The sequence below is a fragment of the Tachyglossus aculeatus genome, chromosome 4, assembly GCF_015852505.1.
Source record: "Tachyglossus aculeatus isolate mTacAcu1 chromosome 4, mTacAcu1.pri, whole genome shotgun sequence".
Taxonomy (NCBI): domain Eukaryota; kingdom Metazoa; phylum Chordata; class Mammalia; order Monotremata; family Tachyglossidae; genus Tachyglossus; species Tachyglossus aculeatus.
Window position 1 is genome coordinate 49815707 of NC_052069.1, and position 20851 is coordinate 49836557.

General features: G+C 49.1%; 1 protein-coding gene and 1 long non-coding RNA gene across 2 annotated transcripts in view; one reads left to right on the forward strand and one right to left on the reverse strand.

The window, feature by feature from the left end:
* Positions 1 to 8337, reverse strand: part of CNN3 (calponin 3) — a 42039-nt gene extending 33702 nt beyond the window's left edge. Inside the window, exons 1-2 of the mRNA XM_038745002.1 lie at positions 8278 to 8337; positions 8164 to 8228 (exon numbers count right to left, since the gene is read on the reverse strand). Of these exons, the coding sequence (XP_038600930.1) occupies positions 8164 to 8220 (57 nt within the window). The 5' untranslated portion in view covers positions 8221 to 8228; positions 8278 to 8337. The remainder of the gene's footprint in view (positions 1 to 8163; positions 8229 to 8277) is intronic.
* On the forward strand, positions 1803 to 4100 carry LOC119926702. The gene is made up of 3 exons (XR_005450361.1): positions 1803 to 1949; positions 2906 to 3050; positions 3889 to 4100. It is a non-coding gene; the product is annotated as an uncharacterized LOC119926702 (long non-coding RNA).
* Positions 8338 to 20851: the final 12514 nt, after the last annotated feature.

A 20851-nucleotide genomic window follows, 5' to 3' on the forward strand; every position in this document is an offset into this window, starting at 1 on the left:
GCCCCACATGGGACAACCTGATCACCTTGTAACCTCCCCAGTGCTTAGAAAAGTGCTTTGCACATAGTAAGCGCTTAATAAATGCCATTATCATTATTATTATTATTATTTAAGGCAGCCTGATCAGTTCTCACCTTCTTACTCTTGTACTCTTCTCTTCCACTACATGCCAGCTCACATTCCCAAGATCCAGCCCCGGCCCCTTCCCTTATTCCAGATTCTCCCACTCCCAGCCCCTGGCTCACGCCCTTCTTCCTTCCTGGAGCTCTCTTCTCATCTTCAACCCTGCCAGACCACAGTTTTCCCCATCTTCAAAGCCCTTCTGAAGTTCCACCTCAACAAGGAGGCTTCCCCAACTGATCTTTCTTCTCTCCAAGTCATATCCCCCCTCTGCTTACACATGCAACCACTTCTGAACAGAATGACTTTCATGCTACACCACCCAAGCATTTACTCATCTCCATATCCAACAGCGTGGCTTAGTGGAAATAGCCCGGGCTTGGGAGTCAAAGGACATGGGTTCTAATCCCACCTCCACCACTTCTCTATGTGACCTTGGGCAAGCCACTTAACTTCTCTGTGATTCAGTTCCCTCATCTGGAAAATGGGGATGAAGACTGTGAGCCCCACGCGGGACAACTTGAGTGCCTTGTATCTACCCCAGCGCTTATAGATGGCATATAGCCATCAACTTATGGCACTTAAATGCCATCATTATTATTATTTCCATCCTCTTCTACCTTCCATCTGTCAATTATTCTGGGTGTCACCATCTCCCACCCCCATTCATATGCATTATTACCTGATCCGAGCTACATAAAATAGGATTCCTCTTTCAGGAAGTCTTCTCTCAAGCCAAAATAAAAGTGTTCGCTTGAACCACCTGATCTAGGAGTCATTTGACCATGAATCCATCAAGATTTCCTGGCAATCCTTTTCAGAACTTTTTAAATCCTATTCCAGACTGACTTTTGGCTAGCGTACATATATTTCACAAAGTCCATCCAGTTGCCTCTATCTACTTCAAATAGCAGTTCCACAATCGGCGGACATTCTTAGGTTGTTCCAGGAGCCTTGAGCCATCCACACTTTGGTCCATATGAACCCAAATGAGTCAGTGGTCCACAATGGCATCCGAAGCTGGAGGAACGTGCCATCTAACTTCACGTGGCTACAGAGTTATTCTACCCACATCTGCTATTCACGGGGCTGCAGAAACTACCATCAGCCCTCTCGACCACCCCAATCTGAATCCGAGGTGGTCACAAGCCTCAGAGTTAATATAAGCCTTCTAAACAGAAGCAGTGTGGCTCAGTGGAAAGAGCCCAGGCTTGGGAGTCAGAGGTCATGGGTCCTAATCCCAGCTCTTCCGCTTGTCAGCTGTGTGACTTTGGGCAAGTCACTTAACTTCTCTGTGCCTCGGTTACCTCATCTGTAGACTGTGAGCCTGTGGGACAGCCTGATCACCTTGTGTCCTGCCCAGCCCTTAGAACAGTACTTTGCACACAGTAAGCGCTTAACAAATACCATCATTATTATTATTATTAAACAGGCTCTAGACTGCAAGCTCACTGTGGGCAGGGAATGTGTCTACCCAACTCTGTTTTATTGTCCTCACCCAGGCATTTAGTACAGTGCTCTGCACACGGTAAGCGCTCAGTAAATACGAATGATACTGAAAAAAAATGGAATTAGTTTATGCTCATTTTCACATTTGATATTTTTACATTTTCAAGGGCTACCAGAAGTACAAAGAGTGAAATGTAAAGAGTTAACTTTACACTGAAGTAGAGCAGTACCGGTACCGAGTTACCCGGATGCAATACCGTGTTCAGTTACTGAATCAGAAGGGAAAGAAAAATGTGAGCCTTCATTTAATGTCAGCACATGGGAGTCCTGGGACCAAGTCTGCTCTGTTGCCGCTCGCCAAGATAGAGCTGGGACTCCAGGTTAGGCTGAAGACAACCAGATTCTTCTCATGAAACGCTATTATTCTCTTTAGGAAGCACATAGCTGTGCCCTTATCATCACCCTAAAATGTTCTGAACTGGAATCCACTGGGGAAAAACCAACAAACCCATTACTTCATTAAAAAAACTGCTCCCTCTGATATAAATAACCAAGTCTGATGGCAAAGCAAAGAATCACAGAAGGCAGAATAATAATAATGGGATTATGTGCCAAGCACCGTTCTAAGCACTGGGGAGGGGTGGGGATACAAGGTAAGCAGGTTGTCCCACATGGGGCTCACAGTCTTAATTCCCATTTTTACAGATGAGGTAATTGCGGCACAGAGAAGTTAAGTGACTTACCCAAAGTCACACAGCTGACATATGGCGGAGCTGGGCTTAGAACCCATGACCTCTGACTCCCAAGCCCCTGCTCTTTCCACTGAGTCCATGAGGGCTACGCATGGGCTAACCAAGAGGGTTTTAAATCAAGGCTTAAAAGGGTGGAGTGTACAGTCAACAGGCTAATTTAGAAGACTTTGTCTTTGCTAAATCAGATTTAGAGAGTCAACCAATAGGCTTTACTGAACCCCTTCTGTATGCAGAGAATTGCATTAGGGGTTTGGAGTATATATGACCCCCACCTTCAAGGAGCTGACAATCTTGTGGATTTCTTTAGACGAAAGGATTTTACAGAACAGTAATAATTACCAAATATGGTTGTGGCATCCCTTCTCCTAGTTGCCCCGCTTGAAAAATTGAAAGGTGAGACAGATGCAGACTTGTGATGGGACTGAGTAAGCCAAAAGGAGCATTCTAGGGTGTCACTCTTGGCCCCGTGGTTTTGGAAGGTCAAAAATATTGTTTTAGGCTACTACGCTACAAGTGTCACTTAGTGTTTTTTTTTCTTTTTCAAAATGAGAAACATTTTTGGCAGTTTCTTCTCCATTTTACAGAACTGGATGTGAGACGTTAAGAGCCAAGAAAAGACTGCCAAAATCAGTACCTCATTTACTGGGTAAAAAACCAGGAAGGTTTTCCCTTGGTCATCCAAAGAGAGCCACCATCCCCTGGGATCGGAAAATATCTGCTACAATTTAGGTAAGACAACTTGGCAGATAGTGTAACTTCTGAATGTGGAAAAATAAAATGTGTGTGTTGCCGATTATCTCTACAAAGCAATTAAAGTCATTTAGCTGGGAATGGATGAAATTTTGGGCTTTTTTTTTAGCTTTTAAACCATGGCAAAGTCACAGAGGTCTTCTGAAAGCTGAGCTAGATCTTCAAAAGCTATCCGGATGGAAACACCCAAGTTTTGAATCAAAGTTTCTTGAGCCATTTTTCTACATTGTCACACAGCATATGTTCTCTCAGAAGCTAAGCCTAACTGACCAATAGAGAAAAATGAGCCAAAAGAAAAGTGGGGGGGGGGGGGGGGGATATAGAACAGAAGGAACGGAAAGCAGATTGCAAAATTTTACTCTAAATTCAAAAGCAGAAATTAGCTAAAAGGTAACAGTGCACTTTGAGAATCATTTCCAAACATATCCTTTGAAGCATTTCCTAAGCAGTAGCCATTACAGAGTGATAGGACAGTATTATAGACTGTGAGCCCACTGTCAGGTAGGGACTGTCTGTTGCCAATTTGTACTTCCCAAGCGCTTAGTACAGTGCTCTGCACATAGTAAGCGCTCAATAAATACGATTGATGATGATGATGATTACCAAAGCCCTTGAGTGGACATATTCTAAAAAATTATGGGGTTCGCTCCTTCAAAATATATCTAGGCATCAAAAAGGTGGCTGCCGAACTCAGCCTCGAGGTTTCTCATGTGCGGAGAAGCCCAAAAAGGAAGCCAGGATTTCTGTTCTCCACACGTAAGGTAAGAAAAAGGTCCTCAAAGCTTTTTACATCTAAACACTTTACTCATCTTTTTAGCTCCAAGGAGTATTACCCGACACTAAGAATCCTGTAACCGTGGCCGGAGACCAAGGCTCTGACAATAGCATTACTCCTCCGACGCCACCCGATCAGATCCAGCCCGAACGATGCCACGCGTTTTTAAGATTCGGTCCCAATCTACCACAGGAGCAACGAGTAACATCGCTGAAGCATCCGGGCAGCGCTCCGCACAGTGAGCGCTCAATAAATACGACTGAATGAGTGAATTCCTTCAATCGATCGTATCTGGTGAGCGCTCCGGGGGTTAGGCGCTTGGAAAGTACGATTCAGCCCCGGTGGATGAACGAGTGGAGCGGAGAGAGACGAATTGGGTGGGGTGATCCTGAAATGCTTGGGTTCCCGGGAGGTTAATGGAAACTGAGGCGGATCGGCGCGGAGCGGCCCTTCTTTGTGGAGTCTTTGGGCTGGGAAGGCCAAAAAGGAGACAATGAGCATTCTGTGCCCGGCGCCCAGCAGGCTGATTGGCTGGTCCTCGCCGCCCCCTCCTCTCCCTCCATCCCTCTTCTCCATCCCTCCCTCCATCCATCCCTCCCCTCCCCCCCAGAAGCCCCTGATGTCATCCGCTTGGAATGTCAGGGAAGGAGGGGGCTCGGGAAGAAGGGGGAGTGGGAAGAGGAGGGGGCCGCCGCCTCATCTTTTTCCCAGACCCCAGCCAACTTCTCCCAGCACAAGCTGGGGGATGCAAATCAGACAGCAAGAAAGTCGTCGGCCATACTTACTGTGCGCAGAGCACTGTACAAAGCGCTTGGGAGACTACGATAACTTAGGTCCGTATCTGTAATTTATTTCTATTAATATCCGTCCTGTCCTCCCGGTCCCTCTCCAGACTGTCAGCTCGTCGTGGGCTGGGGATGTGTCTGCTGTATTGTTGTGCATTCATTCATTCCACGTATTTACTGAGCGCTCACTGTGTGCAGAGCTCTGTGCTAGGGCGCTTGGAAAGTACAGTACAGCAACAAAGAGAGACAATCCCTGCCCACAACGAGCTCACGGTCTGGGGTGGGGAGCGACAGACATCAACAAAGAGAGACAATACCTGCCCACAGCGAGCTCACGGTCTGGGGTGGGGGACGACGGACATCAGTAAAAATAAATAAAATTATAGATAGGTGGCATGGGGGGTGGGGAGGACAGACATCAATACAAATAAACAGACAGTAAAAATAAATAAAATTATTGATATGTACATAAGTGGTGTTGGGCTGGGGGGGGGAGAGCAAAGGGAGCAAGTCAGGGTGATGCAGCAGGGAGTGGGAGAAGAGGAAAAAGTGGGGCTGCACACAGTATTTGTCGAGAGCTTACTATGTGCAGAGCACTGTACTAAGCGCTTGGGAGACTTCAATGACTTCCCTTCTAGACTGTGAGCCCGTTGTTGGGTAGGGACTGTCTCTATTTGTTGCCTAATTGTACTTTCCAAACGCTTAGTACAGTGGTCTGCATACAGTAAGCGCTCAATAAATGATGGAATGAATGAATGACTTACGCCTGTATCTGTAATTTATTTCTATTAATGTCTGTCTCATCTCCCCCCGGCCCCCCCAGGCTGTGGGCTGGTTTTGTGGGCTGGGGGCGTGCCTGCTGCATCGTTACATGATACTGTCCCAAGCGCTTAGTAGAGACACAGCGTGGCTTAGTAACAAGAGCCCAGGCTTGGGAGTCAGAGGTTGTGGGTTCTAATTCTGCCTCCGCCATTTATCTTCTCTTTGTCTCAGTTACCCCAACTGTAAAATGGGGATGAAGACTGTGAGCCCCACGTGAGGCAACCTGATTACCTTGTATCTACCCCAACGCTTAGAACGGTGCTTGGCACATTAGTAAAAGCGCTTAATACCCTCATTATTATCATTATTACAGTGCTGCGCACAAAATAAGGGCTCAGGAAGGTAGGTGACACGTAAATTTGTGAAACATTCCATATTTTTAAGCCCTGAGAGCTCTTCCCAGACTGAGCCCCTCTTTTCCTCTGCTCCTCCTCCCCATCACCCCAACTCCCTCCCTCTGCTCTACCCGCCTTTATGTTTGTACATATTTATTATTCTATGTATTTTATTAATGACGTGTCTATAGCCGTAATTCAACTTACCTATTTTGATGCTATTGCTGCCTGTCTACTTGTTGTGTTTCCCCCCTTCCAGACTGTGAGCCCACTGTTGGGTGGGGATTGTCTCTATCTGTGGCCGGACTTGTACTTTCCAAGCGCTTAGTACAGTGCTCTGCACACAGTAAGCGCTCAATCAATACAATTGAATGAAGGAAGGAATGAAGGAAGGACTAAAGGCCTGAAAGGACCCAATAATAGGGCAGGCCCTCACCCCGCTGGCCAGGACCGACACGGGGGAGATGGCGGGAGGGGATTGGGCGGTGATCCCATCCCCGCCACTCTGGGTGGACACTTTGTGGACGCCCCAGCTGATGTGGGATGGAGGAGGGGGCTCAGTTTTCCAGCCAGGCCGCAGAACTTTTCCCGCAGACAACAGGGAGGCTTTTCCTCCTCTAGGCCGCAAGCTCGCCGTGGCCAGGACACGGGCCCAGTGACTCCAAGGGACTGGTCTGGACTCTCCCAGGCGTTCAGTACAGCACTCTGCACAAGGAAAGCGCGGCCGAAAAGCCGTCTATCTGTCCCCACGGGGAAGGGCGGGACGCGGGCTTCGAAGCCATTGAGCTTCTTCGAAAAGCCACGCAAAAAAAGGGGGCACCGGCGGGATTCTCCTAAAACCCCAGCGTTTAGTACAGTGCCTGACACATAGTAAGCGCTTAACAAATACCATCACCATTATTATTATTACATTCAGGGCTCAATAGATACGACTGTGAGCCCGTCGCTGGGTAGGGACCGTCTCTAGATGTAGCCAACCTGTACTTCCCAAGCGCTTAGTACAGTGTTCTGCACCCGGTAAGCGCTCAATAAATGCGATTGAACGAATGAATATTGAAGGCTCACCTCCTTCAAGAGGCCTTCCCTGATAAGCCCCACTCTTCCGCTCTCGCTCCCTTTGCTCTCGCCCCCCCTTCCTGCCCCGCGGCCCTTATGTCTATCGTTTTATTTATTCGTATCGACGTCTATCGCCGCCCCCGCCCCCCCCCCCCCGCCGTCCGGACTGTGAGCTCCCCGTGGGCAGGGAATGTGTCCGTTTGGTGTTGGAGGGGGCTCTCCCAACCGCAGCAGTCCGGGGCTTTGCGGGCGGTCAGCCGTCCGTCAAGGCGACCGAATGAACGGTGGGCTGTGCCGACCGCCCAGTGCAGGGCTGGGACCCCCACCGCTCACCCCCCCCCGCCCCAGGAGGCGCTCAGTAAATAGGCGGGCCGGGACGCCCGCGGACCGTTGTCTTCCCGGGGCGCTGCGGGCAGGGCTCTGCTCCCTCGGGGAACAATGGGGCCGGGGGCGGGGGAGGAGAAGGGGGAGGGGGAGGGGGGGGGAGGAGGAGAAGGAGAAGGAAAAGGGGAGGAAGAGGAGGAAGGAGAGGAGGAGGAGAAGAGGAGAGGAGGAAGAAGGGGAGGAGAAGGGGAGGAGAAGGAGAAGGGGAGAGGAGGAAGAAGGGGAGGAGAAGGAGAAGGGGAGGAGGAGGAGAAGAGGAGGAGAAGGAAAAGAGGAGGAAGAAGGGGGAGGAAGAAAGTGAGGAGGAGGAGAAGGGGAGGAGGAGGAGGAGGAGACGAGGAAGAAGGGGAGGAGAAGGGGAGGAGGAGGAGGAAAGGAGGAGGAAGAAGGGGAGGAGGAGGAGGAAAGGAGGAGGAAGAAGGGGAGGGGGAGGAGGAGGAGGAAGAAGGGGAAGGGGAGGGGGAGGAGGAAGAAGGGGAGGAGGAGAAGAAGAGGAGGAGGAGGGGAGGAAGAAGGGGAGGAGGAGAGAAGGAAGAAGGGGAGGAGGAGAAGAAGGGAAGGGGAGGAGGAGAGGAGGAGGAAGAAGGGGAGGAGGAGGAGGAGGAAGGGGGGAGGAGGAAGAGGAGGAGGGGGGAGGAGGAGGAGGAGGAGGAAGGGAGGAGGAGGAGGAAGAAGGGGAGGACGAGGAGCAGGAGAAGAGGAGGAGGAGAAGGGGGGAGAAGGAGGAGAGGAGGAGGAGGAGAAGGGGGGACAAGGACAAGGAGAAGAGGAGAATGAAGAGGGGAGGAGGAGGAGGAGGTGACGAGGTGGTCGTCGTCCACGTGTGTGTGTGGGTGTGTGTGTGTGTGTGTGTGTGTGTGTGGTGTTCCCCCGCCCCTCTGGCGGGAAGCAGGGCCCCAACCCTCCCCCCCGTCCCCGGCGGCCCCCGGCCCTACCTTGTTCTTCACCTCGGCCGACAGCCCGTAGGACGGGCCCTTGTTGAAGTGGGTCATGCCGGCCGGACGGCCGGACGCCCGCCCGCCCGGGAAGGGAAGGGAAGGGAAGGGAAACCCGGGAAGGGAAGCCCGGGAAGCCCGGAGCCCCGACGCTCCCCGAAGGCGGTGTGCGGGCCGGTGTGAGGGGGCGGTGTGAGGTGGAGGTGGAGGCGGCGGCGGCGGCGGCGCGCGCGGGTCTCGCCTCGCCTGCTCCCGCTCCCGCTCCCCGACCCGCTCCCCGGCCCGTCGGAGCGCGGACTGCTTAGGGCGGTGGCCCCCGGACCCCAGGCCCCCCCGGCTCCCCCGGCTCCCCCGGACCCGCCGCCCGGACCCGCCAATCGCCGCGCTCCCACACGCCCGCGCCCTGCGCCCATTGGCGGGCGAGGCCCATCGATCAACACGAGGCCCCGCCCCTCGCTGGCCCGCGGCCCGGCCTCGCCCTCTCCCTGCGCCCATTGGCTGAGGAGGACCATCAATCAACCCACGGCCCCGCCCCTCCATCGCCCTGCGCCCATTGGCTGAGGCGGCCCATCAATCAAACCAAAGCCCCGCCCCCCATGAGGCCCCGCCCTCTCCCTGCGCCCATTGGCTGAGGAGGCCCATCAATCAACACTAGGCCCCGCCCCCCGCGGCCCGGTCTCTCCCGCGCCCTGCGCCCATTGGCTGAGGAGGTCCATCATTCATTCATTCAGTCAGTCAGTCATTCAGTCATTCAGTCATTCAATCGTATTTATTGAGCGCTCACTGTGCGCAGAGCACCGTACTAAGCGCTTGGGAAGTCCAAGTTGGCAACATCTAGAGACGGTCCCTACCCAACAGCGGGCTCACAGTCTAGAAGGGGGAAACAGAGAACAAAACATATCAACAAAATAAAATAAATAGAATAAATAGAGTAATAAATACGTACAAACATATATACATATATACAGGTGCTGTGGGGAGGGGAAGGAGGTAAGGCGGGGGGGATGGAGAGGGGGAGGAGGGAGAGAGGAAGGAGGGGGCTCAGTCTGGGAAGGCCTATACAAATAATACCATTTGTTAAGTGCTTACTGTGTGCAAAGCACTGTTCTAAGCAATGGGGAGATTACAAGGTGTTAGAATAATAATGATGGCATTTGTTAAGCGCTTACTATGTGGGAAGCACTGTTCTAAACGCTGGTGGGGGTGGAATAAAAGGTGATCAGGTTGTCCCATGGGAGGGGGCTCACAGTCTTCATTCCCATTTTACGGATGAGGGAACCGAGGCCCAGAGAAGTGACGATGATGATGATGGCATTTATTAAGCGCTTACTATGTGCATTGCACTGTTCTAAGCGCTGGGGAGGTTACGAGGTGATCAGGTTGTCCCACGGGGGGCTCACAGTCTTCATCCCCATTTTACAGATGAGCTAACTGAGGCCCGGAGAAGTGAAGTGACTTGCCCAAAGTCACACAGCTGACAAGTGGCGGAGTCGAGATTTGAACCCATGACCCCTGACTCCAAAGCCCGTGCTCTTTCCACTGAGGCACGCTGCCTAGAAGTGAATTGATTTGCCCAAGGCCACACAGCAAAGTGGCGGAGGAAGGATTAGAACCCTTGATCTTCTTAATTATTATATTAATTATTATGGTGTTTGTTAAGGCTGGAATGCCGGGCAACCAGCAGACTTCCCTGCAGAAAAAGCCACCGGGGCCCAGGCACCCCCAAGGCGCTGCTGACCCAACCCTGGGCTATTCCTACAGTGCCAAGCACTTAGTACAATGCTCTGCACACAGTAAGCGCTCCATAAATACAACTGAATGAATGAATGAATGAATGATCACTGGCCCGGGAGCAGCGTGGACTAGTGACAAGAGCCCAGGCTTGAGAGTCTGAGGATATGGGTTCTAATCCCGCCTCTGCCACTTGGCTGCTGTGTGACCTTGGGCAAGTCACTTAACTTCCCTATGACTCAGTTACTTCATCTGTAAAATGGGGGTTAAGACTGTGAGCCTCATTACCTTGTAGCTACCCCAGCACTTGAAACAGCGCTTGGCATATAGGAAGCGCTTAACAGATACCATAATAATAATAATTAAGAAGGTCACGGGGTCTAATCACACCTCCGCCACTTGTCAGCTGTGTGGCTTTGGGCAAGTCGCTTCGCTTCTCTGGGCCTCAATTCCCTCATCTGTAAAATGGGGATGGAGACTGTGAGCCCGTCGTGGGACAGGGACTGTGTCCAACTCGATTTTGTTAATGATGTGCATCTAGCTTTACTTCTATTTATTCTGATGACTTGACACGTATCCACATGTTTTGTTTTGTTGTCTCTTGTCTGTCTCCCCCTTCTAGACTGAGAGCCCTTCAAAGCCCTACTGAGAGCTCACCTCCTCCAGGAGGCCTTCCCAGACTGAGCCCCCTCTTTCCTCTTCCCCTCTTCCCCCTCCCCATCCCCCTGCCTTACCTCCCTCCCCTCCCCACAGCACCTGTATGTATGTATATATGTTTGTACGTATTTATTACTCTATTTATTTTATTTGCACATATTTATTCTATTTATTTTATTTTGTTAATATGTTCTGTTTTGTTCTCTGTCTCCCCCTTCTAGACTGTGAGCCCACTGTTGGGTAGGGACCGTCTCTAGATGTTGTCAACTTGGACTTCCCAAGCGCTTAGTACAGTGCTCTGCACACAGTAAGCGCTCAATAAATACTATTGAATGAATGAATGAATGAATGTGAGCCCATTGTTGGGTAGGGACCATCTCTAGATGTTGCCAACTTTTACTTCCCAAGCGCTTAGTACAGTGCTCTGCACACCATAAGCACTCAATAAATATGAGCGAATGAATGAATAAATACAATTGAACGAATGATAGAATGATTTGCCTGTATCCACCCCAGTGCCTAGTACAGTGCCTGACACATAGTAAGCGCTAAACAAATACCCCAATAATAATAATGACGGCATTTGTTAAGCACTTACTATGTGCAAAGCACAAGGTGATCAGATTGTCCCTCGTGGGGCTCACAGTCTTCATCCCCATTTTACAGATGAGGCAACTGAGGCATGGAGAAGTTGAGTGGCTTGCTCAAGGTCACAGAGCACACAAGTGGTGGAGCTGGGATTAGAACCCGCATCCTCTGACTCCCAAACCCGAGGTCTTGCCACTAGGCCTTGGGGAAGCCCCAAAAGGCCAAGGACCACCACTCTCCTTCCCCAGAAGTAATGAGGGGCAGTTGAGCATACCACCATTACTGGGTCATCGGCCGCTTGTCTTCTGTGTGACCTTGGGAAAGTCACTTCATTCATTCATTCATTCATTCATTCAATCATATTGAGCACTTACTGTATGCAGAACGCTGTAGTAAGCACTTGGGAAAGTACATTACAACAATAAACAGTGACATTACCTGCCTACATAGAGCTCACAGTCTAGAGTCTGGAGAAGCAGCGTGGCTTAGTGGAAAGAGCCCGGGCTTTGGAGTCAGAGGTCATGGGTTCTAAATCCCGGCTCTGCCGATTGTCAGCTGGGTGACTTTGGGCAAGTCACTTCACTTCTCTGAGCCTCAGTTACCTCATCTGTAAAATGGGGGATTAAGACTGTGAGCCCCCTGTGGGACAACTTGATCACCTTGTAACCTCCCCTGCGCTTAGAACAGTGCTTTGCACATAGAAAGCGCTTAACAAATACCATCATCATTATTATTATTATTATTAACTTCTCTGGGCCTCAGTTACCTCATCTGTAAAATGGGGGATTAAGACTGTGAGCCCCCTGTGGGACAGCTTGATCACCTTGTAACCTCCCCTGTGCTTAGAACAGTGCTTTGCGCATAGTAAGCACTTAATAAATGCCATTATTATTATCATTATTATTAAAGTTGGGGAGACAGACATCAATACAAGTAAGTACAGTTACAGATATGTACGTAAGTACTTTGGGGCTGGGAGTGGGGAAGAGCAAAGGGATAAACAAAATGACAGACCTGTACATAAGTGCTTTGGGACTGGGAGGAGGGGAAGAGCAAAGGGAGCAAGTTCGGGAGACGCAGAAGGGAGTGGGAGACCAGGAAAGGTGGGCCTCATTTACCTCATCTGTAATAATAATAATAATACCAATTAATAATGGTGGTATTTGTTAAGCACTTACTACGTGCAAAGCACTATTCTAAGCACTGGGGGATACAAGGTGATCAGGTTGTCCCACATGGGGCTCACAGTCTTAATCCCCATTTTACAGATGAGGTAACTGAGGCACAGAGAAGTTAAGCGACTTGCCCAAAGTCACACAGCTGACAAGCGGAGGAGCCGGGATTAGAACCCATAACCTCTGACTCCCAAGCCGTGCTCTTTCCACTGAGCTACGCTGCTTCTCTTAAGATAGGGATCAAGACTGTAAACTCATTGTGGGAGGGGACTGTGTCCGTTAATTATTGTCGAACTCTCCCAGTCGCTTAGTACAGTGTGCCGCACAGTAAGTGCTCAATAAATACGATTGAATGAATGAATGACTGTGAGTCCCATGTGGGACATGGACTGTGTCTAACCTGATTAGCTCAAATCCACCCCAGTGCTTGGTACAGGGCCCGGCACACTGTAAGCGCTTAACAAAAACCACTGAAAAAAAAATGGATGGACCGTGCCAGCAGTAGTAGACCGTGCCCCCTCCTCCCCCTCCCCATCCCCCCCGCCTTACTTCCTTCCCCTCCCCACAGCACCTGTATATATGTATATACGTTTGTACGTATTTATTACTCTATATTTTATTTGTACATATTTATTCTATTTCTTTTATTTTGTTAATATGTTTTGTTTTGTTGTCTGTCTCCCCCTTCTAGACGGTGAGCCCGCTGTTGGGTAGGGACAGTCTCTATATGTTGCCGACTTGTACTTCCCAAGCGCTTAGTACAGTGCTCTGCATACAGTAAGCGCTCAATAAACACGATTGAATGAATGAATAAATAGTAGTAACTGCTGTCCTTACCTCACATCCTCTAGATGTGATGCCAGCCTAGGTTGCCCTCAGATAGGCCTTTCTTTTCCTAATTCCTGATGTCATTAGATTTGTAAGCCCCGCTATGTACTTCCAAACCCTTTCCCCCCACTCCTCAGATTTATTTTAAAATCCTTCCAACCAAGATGCATCCTCCTCTGGGTATTTAGACTGTGAAGACTCCAACTCTTCGATCTCCCCTGCCCTATTCTTCTGCCTGGGAGAGAGACCGCCATCCCCTCCACCCCACCCATACAAATGCCTTCCCCCCAACTCCCCATCTCCGGCCCAGAATAAAAATATCAATCAATCTATGGTGGTATTTATTGTGTGCTTATGATGTGCAGAGCACTGTACTGAGCGCTTGGGAGAGTACAATACAATGGAGTTCCTGCTCCCTGCCCACAAGGAGCTTACAGTCTAGGGATTGTGGGGACAGACGTTAAAATAAATTACAGAGAGGAGAAGCGGTGGAATTCATTTATTCATTCAGTCGTATTCATTTAGCACTTACTGTATGCACAGCAATGTACTAAGCGCTTGGGAGAGTGCAATACAACAATAAACAGACACATTCCCTGTCCCTGATGAGCTAGAGAGGTGAAGACAGATATTAATATAAAAAAATAAATGATAGATATGTATGTAAGGGCTGTGGGGCTGGGGGTGGGGTATATAACAATAATAATATTGGCATTTTTAAGTGCTTACTATGTGCAAAGCACTGTTCTAAGCGCTGATGAATAAAGGGAGCAAGTCAGGGTGACGCAGAAGAGAGTGGTAGAAGAGGAAAAGGAGGCTTTAATCAGGCAAGGCCTCTTGGAGATGTGCCATCCATAAGGTTTTGAAGGTGAGGAGAGCAATTGTCTGCTCCAGGCCAGAGGCAGGATGTGGGCGAGAGGTCGAGATAGAAAAGATTGAGGTACAGTGAATCGTTTGGCATCAGAGGAGCACAGTGTGTGGCCCAGATTGTAATTCAGTCGTATTTATTGAGTGCTTACTGTGTGCAGAGCACTGTACTAAGCACTTGGGAAGTACAAGTTGGCAACATAGAGAGACGGTCCCTACCCAACAGTGGGCTCACAGTCTAGAAGGGGGAGACAGGCAACAAAATAAAACATGTGGACAGGTGTCAAGTCGGCAGAACAAACAGAATTAAAGCTAGATGCACATCATTAACAAAATAAGTAGAATAGTAAATATGTACAAGTAAAATAGAGTGATAAATCTGTACAAACATATATACAGGTGCTGTGGGGAGGGGAAGGAGGTAGGGAGGGGGGATGGGGAGGGGGAGAGGAAAAAAGGGGGCTCAGTCTGGGATGGGCAAAGCGGTTGAGTGCCTAAAGCAGATGTTTGATGTGGAGGCAGAAGGGCAGCCACTGGAGGTTCTCAAGGAGTGGGGAAACGTGGACTGAACGCTTTTGTAGAAAAATGATCTGGGCATCAGAGTGAAGTATGGACTGCCGTGGGGAGAGACAGGAGGCAGCGAGGTCAACAAGGAGGTTGATACCATAATCAAGATGGAATAGGATAAGTTAGAGAAGCAGCGAGCTCAGTGGAAAGAGCACGGATTTTGGAGTCAGATGTCATGGGTTCAAATCCCGGCTCTGCCAATTGTCAGCCGTGTAACTTTGGACCAGTCACTTAACTTCTCTGAGCCTCAGTTACCTCCTCTGTAAAATGGGGATTGACTGTGAGCCCCCCATGGGACAACCTGATCACCTTCTAGCCTTCCCAGCGCTTAAAACGGTGCTTTGCACATAGTAAGTGCTTAATAAATACCATCATTATTATTATTAAGTGCAAAGTGTGTTGGCTGGGCTGTAGTAGGAGAGTAGCGAGGTGAGGTAGAAGCGGGCATGCCCAAGGTCACCCAGCAGACAAGTAGCAGAGCCAGAATCCCTTGCTCTTAGATTGTGAACCCCATGGCCAACAGGACCCATGTCTAACTTTCACCCATGTATTTTTCTCCAGCATTTATTTCAGTGCTCTACACACCATAAGCACTTGATAAAAAGTTACAACTAATACTACCTCAAACTGTGGTTAGAGAAGATAGAAACCTGGGGAAATGGAGATTTTAGAAATCTCTTTCTCGTCACCTCCAACACTGACCTTAATCAATCAATCTGGTATTTCTTGAGCACTTACTGTGTGTAGGATGCCATGCTAAGCGCCTGGGAGAGTACGGCACAACAATATAACAGACACATTCCCTGCCCACAACAAATTTACAGTCTAGAGGGGGAGACAGACATTAAGATCAATAAATAAATTAAGTGCCTGGATAAACGTGGCAGCAGTTTGGATGGAGAGGAAAGGACGGATTTTAGCAATATGAAGGTTGAACCAACGGGATTTAGTTATAGATTGAAGATGTGGGTTGAATGAGAAAGAGGAGTCAAGGATAATACTGAGGTTATGGGCTTGTGAGTCAAGAAGGATGGTGGTACCATCTACAGTGATGGGAAAGTCAGGGGAGGACAGGATTTGGTTGGGAAGATAAGGTGTTCTGTTTTGGACATATTAAGTTTGAGGTGACGACAGGACATCCAAGTAGAGAAATCTTGAAGGCAGGAAGAAATGTGAGACTGCAGAAAGGGAGAGAGATCAGGGCTGGAGATGGAGATTTGGGAATCATCTGCACAGAGGTCGTAGTTGAAGTCACGGGAGCGAATGAGTTCTCTAAGGGAGTGGGTGTAGATGGAGAATGGAAGGAGACCCAGAACTGAACCTCAAGGGATGCCTCACAGTGAGGGGGTAGAGACAGAGGAGGAGCCCGCGAAAGAGACTGAGAATGAGCGGCCAGAGAGATAAGAGGAGAACCAGGAGAGGATAGAGTCAGTGAAGCTGAGGTTGGATAACGTTTCCAGGAGAAGGGCATGGTTGACAGTGACGAAGGCGATTGAGAGGTCCTCAAAAATCTCCAGTGACTACCAGTCAACCTACGCATCAGGCAAAAACTCCTCACTCTGCTTCAAGGCTCTCCATCACCTCGCCCCCTCCTACCTCACCTCCTTCCTTTCCTTCTTCAGCCCAGCCAGCACCCTCCGCTCCTCTGCTGCTAACCTCCTCACTGGGCCTCGTTCTCGCCTGTCCCGCCGTCCACCCCCGGCCCACGTCCTCCCCCGGCCTGGAATGCCCTCCCTCCCCACATCCGCCAAGCTAGCTCTCTTCCTCCCTTCAAAGCCCTACTGAGAGCTCACCTCCTCCAGGAGGCCTTCCCAGACTGAGCCCCCTCTTTCCTCTCCCCCTCCCCATCCCCCACCCTACCTCCTTCCCCTCCCCACAGCACCTGTATATATGTTTGTACAGATTTATTACTCTATTTATTTTACTTGTACGTATTTACTATTCTATGTATTTTGTTAATGATGTGCATCTAGCTTTACTTCTATTTATTCTGACGACTTGACACCTGTCCACATGTTTTGTTTCATTGTCTGTCTCCCCCCTCTAGACTGTGAGCCTGTTGTTGGGTAGGGACCATCTCTATATGTTGCCAACTTGTACTTCCCAAGCGCTTAGTACAGTGCTCTGCACACAGTAAGCGCTCAATAAATACGATTAAATGAATGAATGAGAGGTCGAGGAAGATAAGGATGGAGTAGAGGCTGTTGGATTTAGCAGGAAAGAGATCTCTGGTGACCTCTTGTTCGCACTCTGCCCTCTGCCTCTTATTATTCTGATGGTATTTGTTAAGAACCTACTTGGTAGAAAGTACCGTTCTAAGCACTTGGGGTAGATGGACACAGTCCCTGGCCCAAACGGGGCTCCTAGAACTCCCTCCCCATTCCCATCTGCCAGACCACCACTCTCCCATCTTCAAAGCCATCTGGAAATTACATCTCTGGACTGTAAACACCTTGTGGGCAGGAAACATGTCTGCTAAACACATCTGCAGTTTATATTATTGTCTGTCTCCCCCTCAGCTGTAAGCTCGTTTCAGACAGGGATGATGTCTGTTTATTGTTATATGGTACTCTCCCAAGCGTTTAGTACAGAGAAGCACTGTGGCTCAATAGAAAGAGCACAGAGCTTGGGAGTCAGAGGTCATGGGTTCTAATCCCAGCTCCACCGCTTGTCAGCTGTGTGACTTTGGGCAAGTCACTTCACTTCTCTGTGCCTCAGTTACCTCAACTGTAAAATGGGGATGAAGGCTGTGAGCCCCATGTGGGACAACCTGATTACCCTGTATCGCCCCCAGCACTTAGAACAATACTTGGCATATAGTAAGCATTTAACAAATACCATCATTATTATTATTGTTACAGTACTTTGCAGATAGTAAGTGCTCAATAAGTATGATTCAATGAATGAAAGCTAATTCTCTTGTATTGTATTCTCCCAAGCACTTAGTAATCAATCAATCAATCAATCAATCAATTGTATTTATTGAGCGCTTACTGTGTGCAGAGCATTGTACTAAGTGCTTGGGAAGTACAAGTACTGTACTCTGCACATTGTAAGCACTCAATAAATACCTTTGATTGATTGAGTGATCTCCTGTAGGAAGTCTTTCACAATTAATTTCTAACCTCCCCACCTGATATCCTCCAACAGCAATTCCAGCCCTTCAGTACCATCCAAGAAGAGCCCTGACTGCTAGGTAATAATAATAATAATAATAGTATTTGTTAAGTGCTTACTATGTGCCAGGCACTGTACTATGTGCTGGGGTGGACACAGGCAAATCGGGTTGGACACAATCCCTGTCCCACATGGGGCTCAGAGTCTTGATCTCCATTTGACAGATGAGGTACCTGAGGCCCAGAGAAGTGAAGTGACTTGCCCAAGGTCACACAACAGACAGGTGGTGGAGCCGGAATTAGAACCCATGACCTTCTGACTCCCAGTCCCGTGCTCTATCTGCTTGCATATCCATCAGTCGATCACATTTATTGAGCGCTTACTCTGTGCAGAGTACTGTATTAATTGCTTGGGAGATACAATACATCAGAGTCAGTAGATACTTTCCCTGCCCACAACGAGCTGGCAATCTAGAGGGGGAGTCGGACATTGATAGAAATAAATTATGGATATGTACATAAGTGAATAAAGGGGTGAATAAAGGGAGCAAATCCAAGTGCCTGAGCTATATTACTATACTACTTTCTCCTACCTGCAATTTATTTAAATGTCTATTCCCCCACCACCGCCCAACCCCGACTATCAATCAATCAATCAATCGTATTTATTGAGTGCTTACTGTGTGCCGAGCACCGTACTAAGCGCTTGGGAAGTACAAGTTGGCAACACATAGAGACGGTCCCTACCCAACAGTGGGCTCACAGTCTAGAAGAAATAAAGATGAATGCAATATTTTTCAGGAAATAGGAAAAATCCTCTGGCAAAATTTTTATTTGCTGCTAAACCACAATTTCTACTTTGAAACAAATACAAATAAATCTTAATATTCAAATCTACAAGTTTTTTTGGAAAGCAATAAACATTACAGGTAAACTGTGTTCTATCAAAAGCAGAATTCATCCTAAAATTTACGAAACTATGTTGTAAGCCCCTTTGTAAGTAGGAATCATCTGTTGTGCTCTCCTGGATGCTTATAAAGTACAGTCCACTACACGTTGTAGCTGCTTGTACTTCTTATTGATTTCTTGATTAACTGATTGATGGATCTTTTTGGAACTTGATGCTTCCTGCCCATCATGAATTCAGTTGGCTTTCAATCGTATTTATTGAGAGCTTACTGTGTGCAAAGCACTGTACTAAGCACTTGGGAAGTACAAATCAGCAACATATGGAGATGGTCCCTACCCAACAACAGGCTAATAACAGCTTCCTTAGTGAATTCCCCAAAATTAGTGTGAGAAATAGCAGCACAGCACAGTGGATAGAGCATGAGCCTGAGGGTCAGAAGGTCAATCAATCAATCAATCGTATTTATTGAGCGCTTACTATGTGCAGAGCACTGTACTAAGCGCTTGGGAAGTACAAATTGGCATCACATAGAGACAGTCCCTACCCGATAGTGGGCTCACAGTCTAAAAGGGGGAGACAGAGAACAGAACCAAACATACCAACAAAATAAAATAAGTAGGATAGAAATGTACAAGTAAAATAAATAAATAAATAAATAAACAGAGTAATAAATATGTACAACCATATATACATATATACAGGTGCTGTGGGGAGGGGAAGGCGGTAAGGCGGGGGGATGGAGAGGGGGACGAGGGGGAGAGGAAAGAAGGGGCTCAATCTGGGAAGGCCTCCTGGAGGAGGTGAGCTCTCAGCAGGGCCTTGAAGGGAGGAAGAGAGCTAGCTTGGCGGATGGGCAGAGGGAGGGCATTCCAGGCCCGGGGGATGACGTGGGCCGGGGGGTCGATGGCGGGACAGGCGAGAGCGAGGTACAGTGAGGAGATTAGTGGTGGAGGAGCGGAGGGTGCGGGCTGGGCAGTAGAAGGAGAGAAGGGAGGTGAGGTAGGAGGGGGCGAGGTGATGGAGAGCCTTGAAGCCCAGGGTGAGGAGTTTCTGCCTGATGCGCAGATTGATCGGTAGCCATTGGAGGTTTTTGAGGAGGGGAGTGATATGTCCAGAGCGTTTCTGGACAAAGATAATCCGGGCAGCAGCATGAAGTATGGATTGAAGTGGAGAGAGACACGAGGATGGGAGATCAGAGAGAAGGCTAGTGCAGTAGTCCAGACGGGATAGGATGAGAGCTTGAATTAGCAGGGTAGCGGTTTGGATGGAGAGGAAAGGGCGGATCTTGGCAATGTTGCGGAGCTGAGACCGGCAGGTTTTGGTGACGGCTTGGATGTGAGGGGTGAATGAGAGAGCGGAGTCGAGGATGACACCAAGGTTGCGGGCTTGTGAGACGGGAAGGATGGTAGTGCCGTCAACAGAGATGGGAAAGTCAGGGAGAGGACAAGGTTTGGGAGGGAAGACAAGGAGCTCAGTCTTCGACATGTTGAGCTTTAGGTGGCGGGCGGACATCCAGATGGAGATGTCCTGAAGGCAGGAGGAGATGCGAGCCTGGAGGGAGGGGGAGAGAGCAGGGGCAGAGATGTAGATCTGGGTGTCATCAGCGTAGAGGTGATAGTTGAAGCCGTGGGAGCGAATGAGGTCACCAAGGGAGTGAGTGTAGATTGAGAACAGAAGGGGACCAAGCACTGAACCTTGGGGAACTCCCACAGTAAGAGGATGGGAGGGGGAGGAGGAGCCTGCAAAAGAGACTGAGAAAGAACGACCGGAGAGATAAGAGGAGAACCAGGAGAGGACGGAGTCTGTGAAGCCAAGGTCAGATAACGTGTTGAGGAGAAGGGGGTGGTCCACAGTGTCAAAGGCAGCTGAGAGGTCGAGGAGGATTAGGACAGAGTATGAGCCGTTGGATTTGGCAAGCAGGAGGTCATTGGTGACCTTTGAGAGCGCAGTTTCCGTGGAATGAAGGGGACGGAAGCCAGACTGGAGGGGGTCGAGGAGAGAGTTGTTGTTGAGGAATTCTAGGCAGCGCGTGTAGACAACTCGTTCAAGGAGTTTGGAAAGGAATGGTAGGAGGGATATGGGACGATAACTAGAAGGTGAGGTGGGGTCAAGAGAGGGTTTTTTTAGGATGGGAGAGACATGGGCATGTTTGAAGGCAGAGGGGAAGGAACCAGTGGAGAGTGAGCGGTTGAAGATGGAAGTTAAGGAGGGGAGAAGGGATGGAGCGAGAGATTTCATAAGATGAGAGG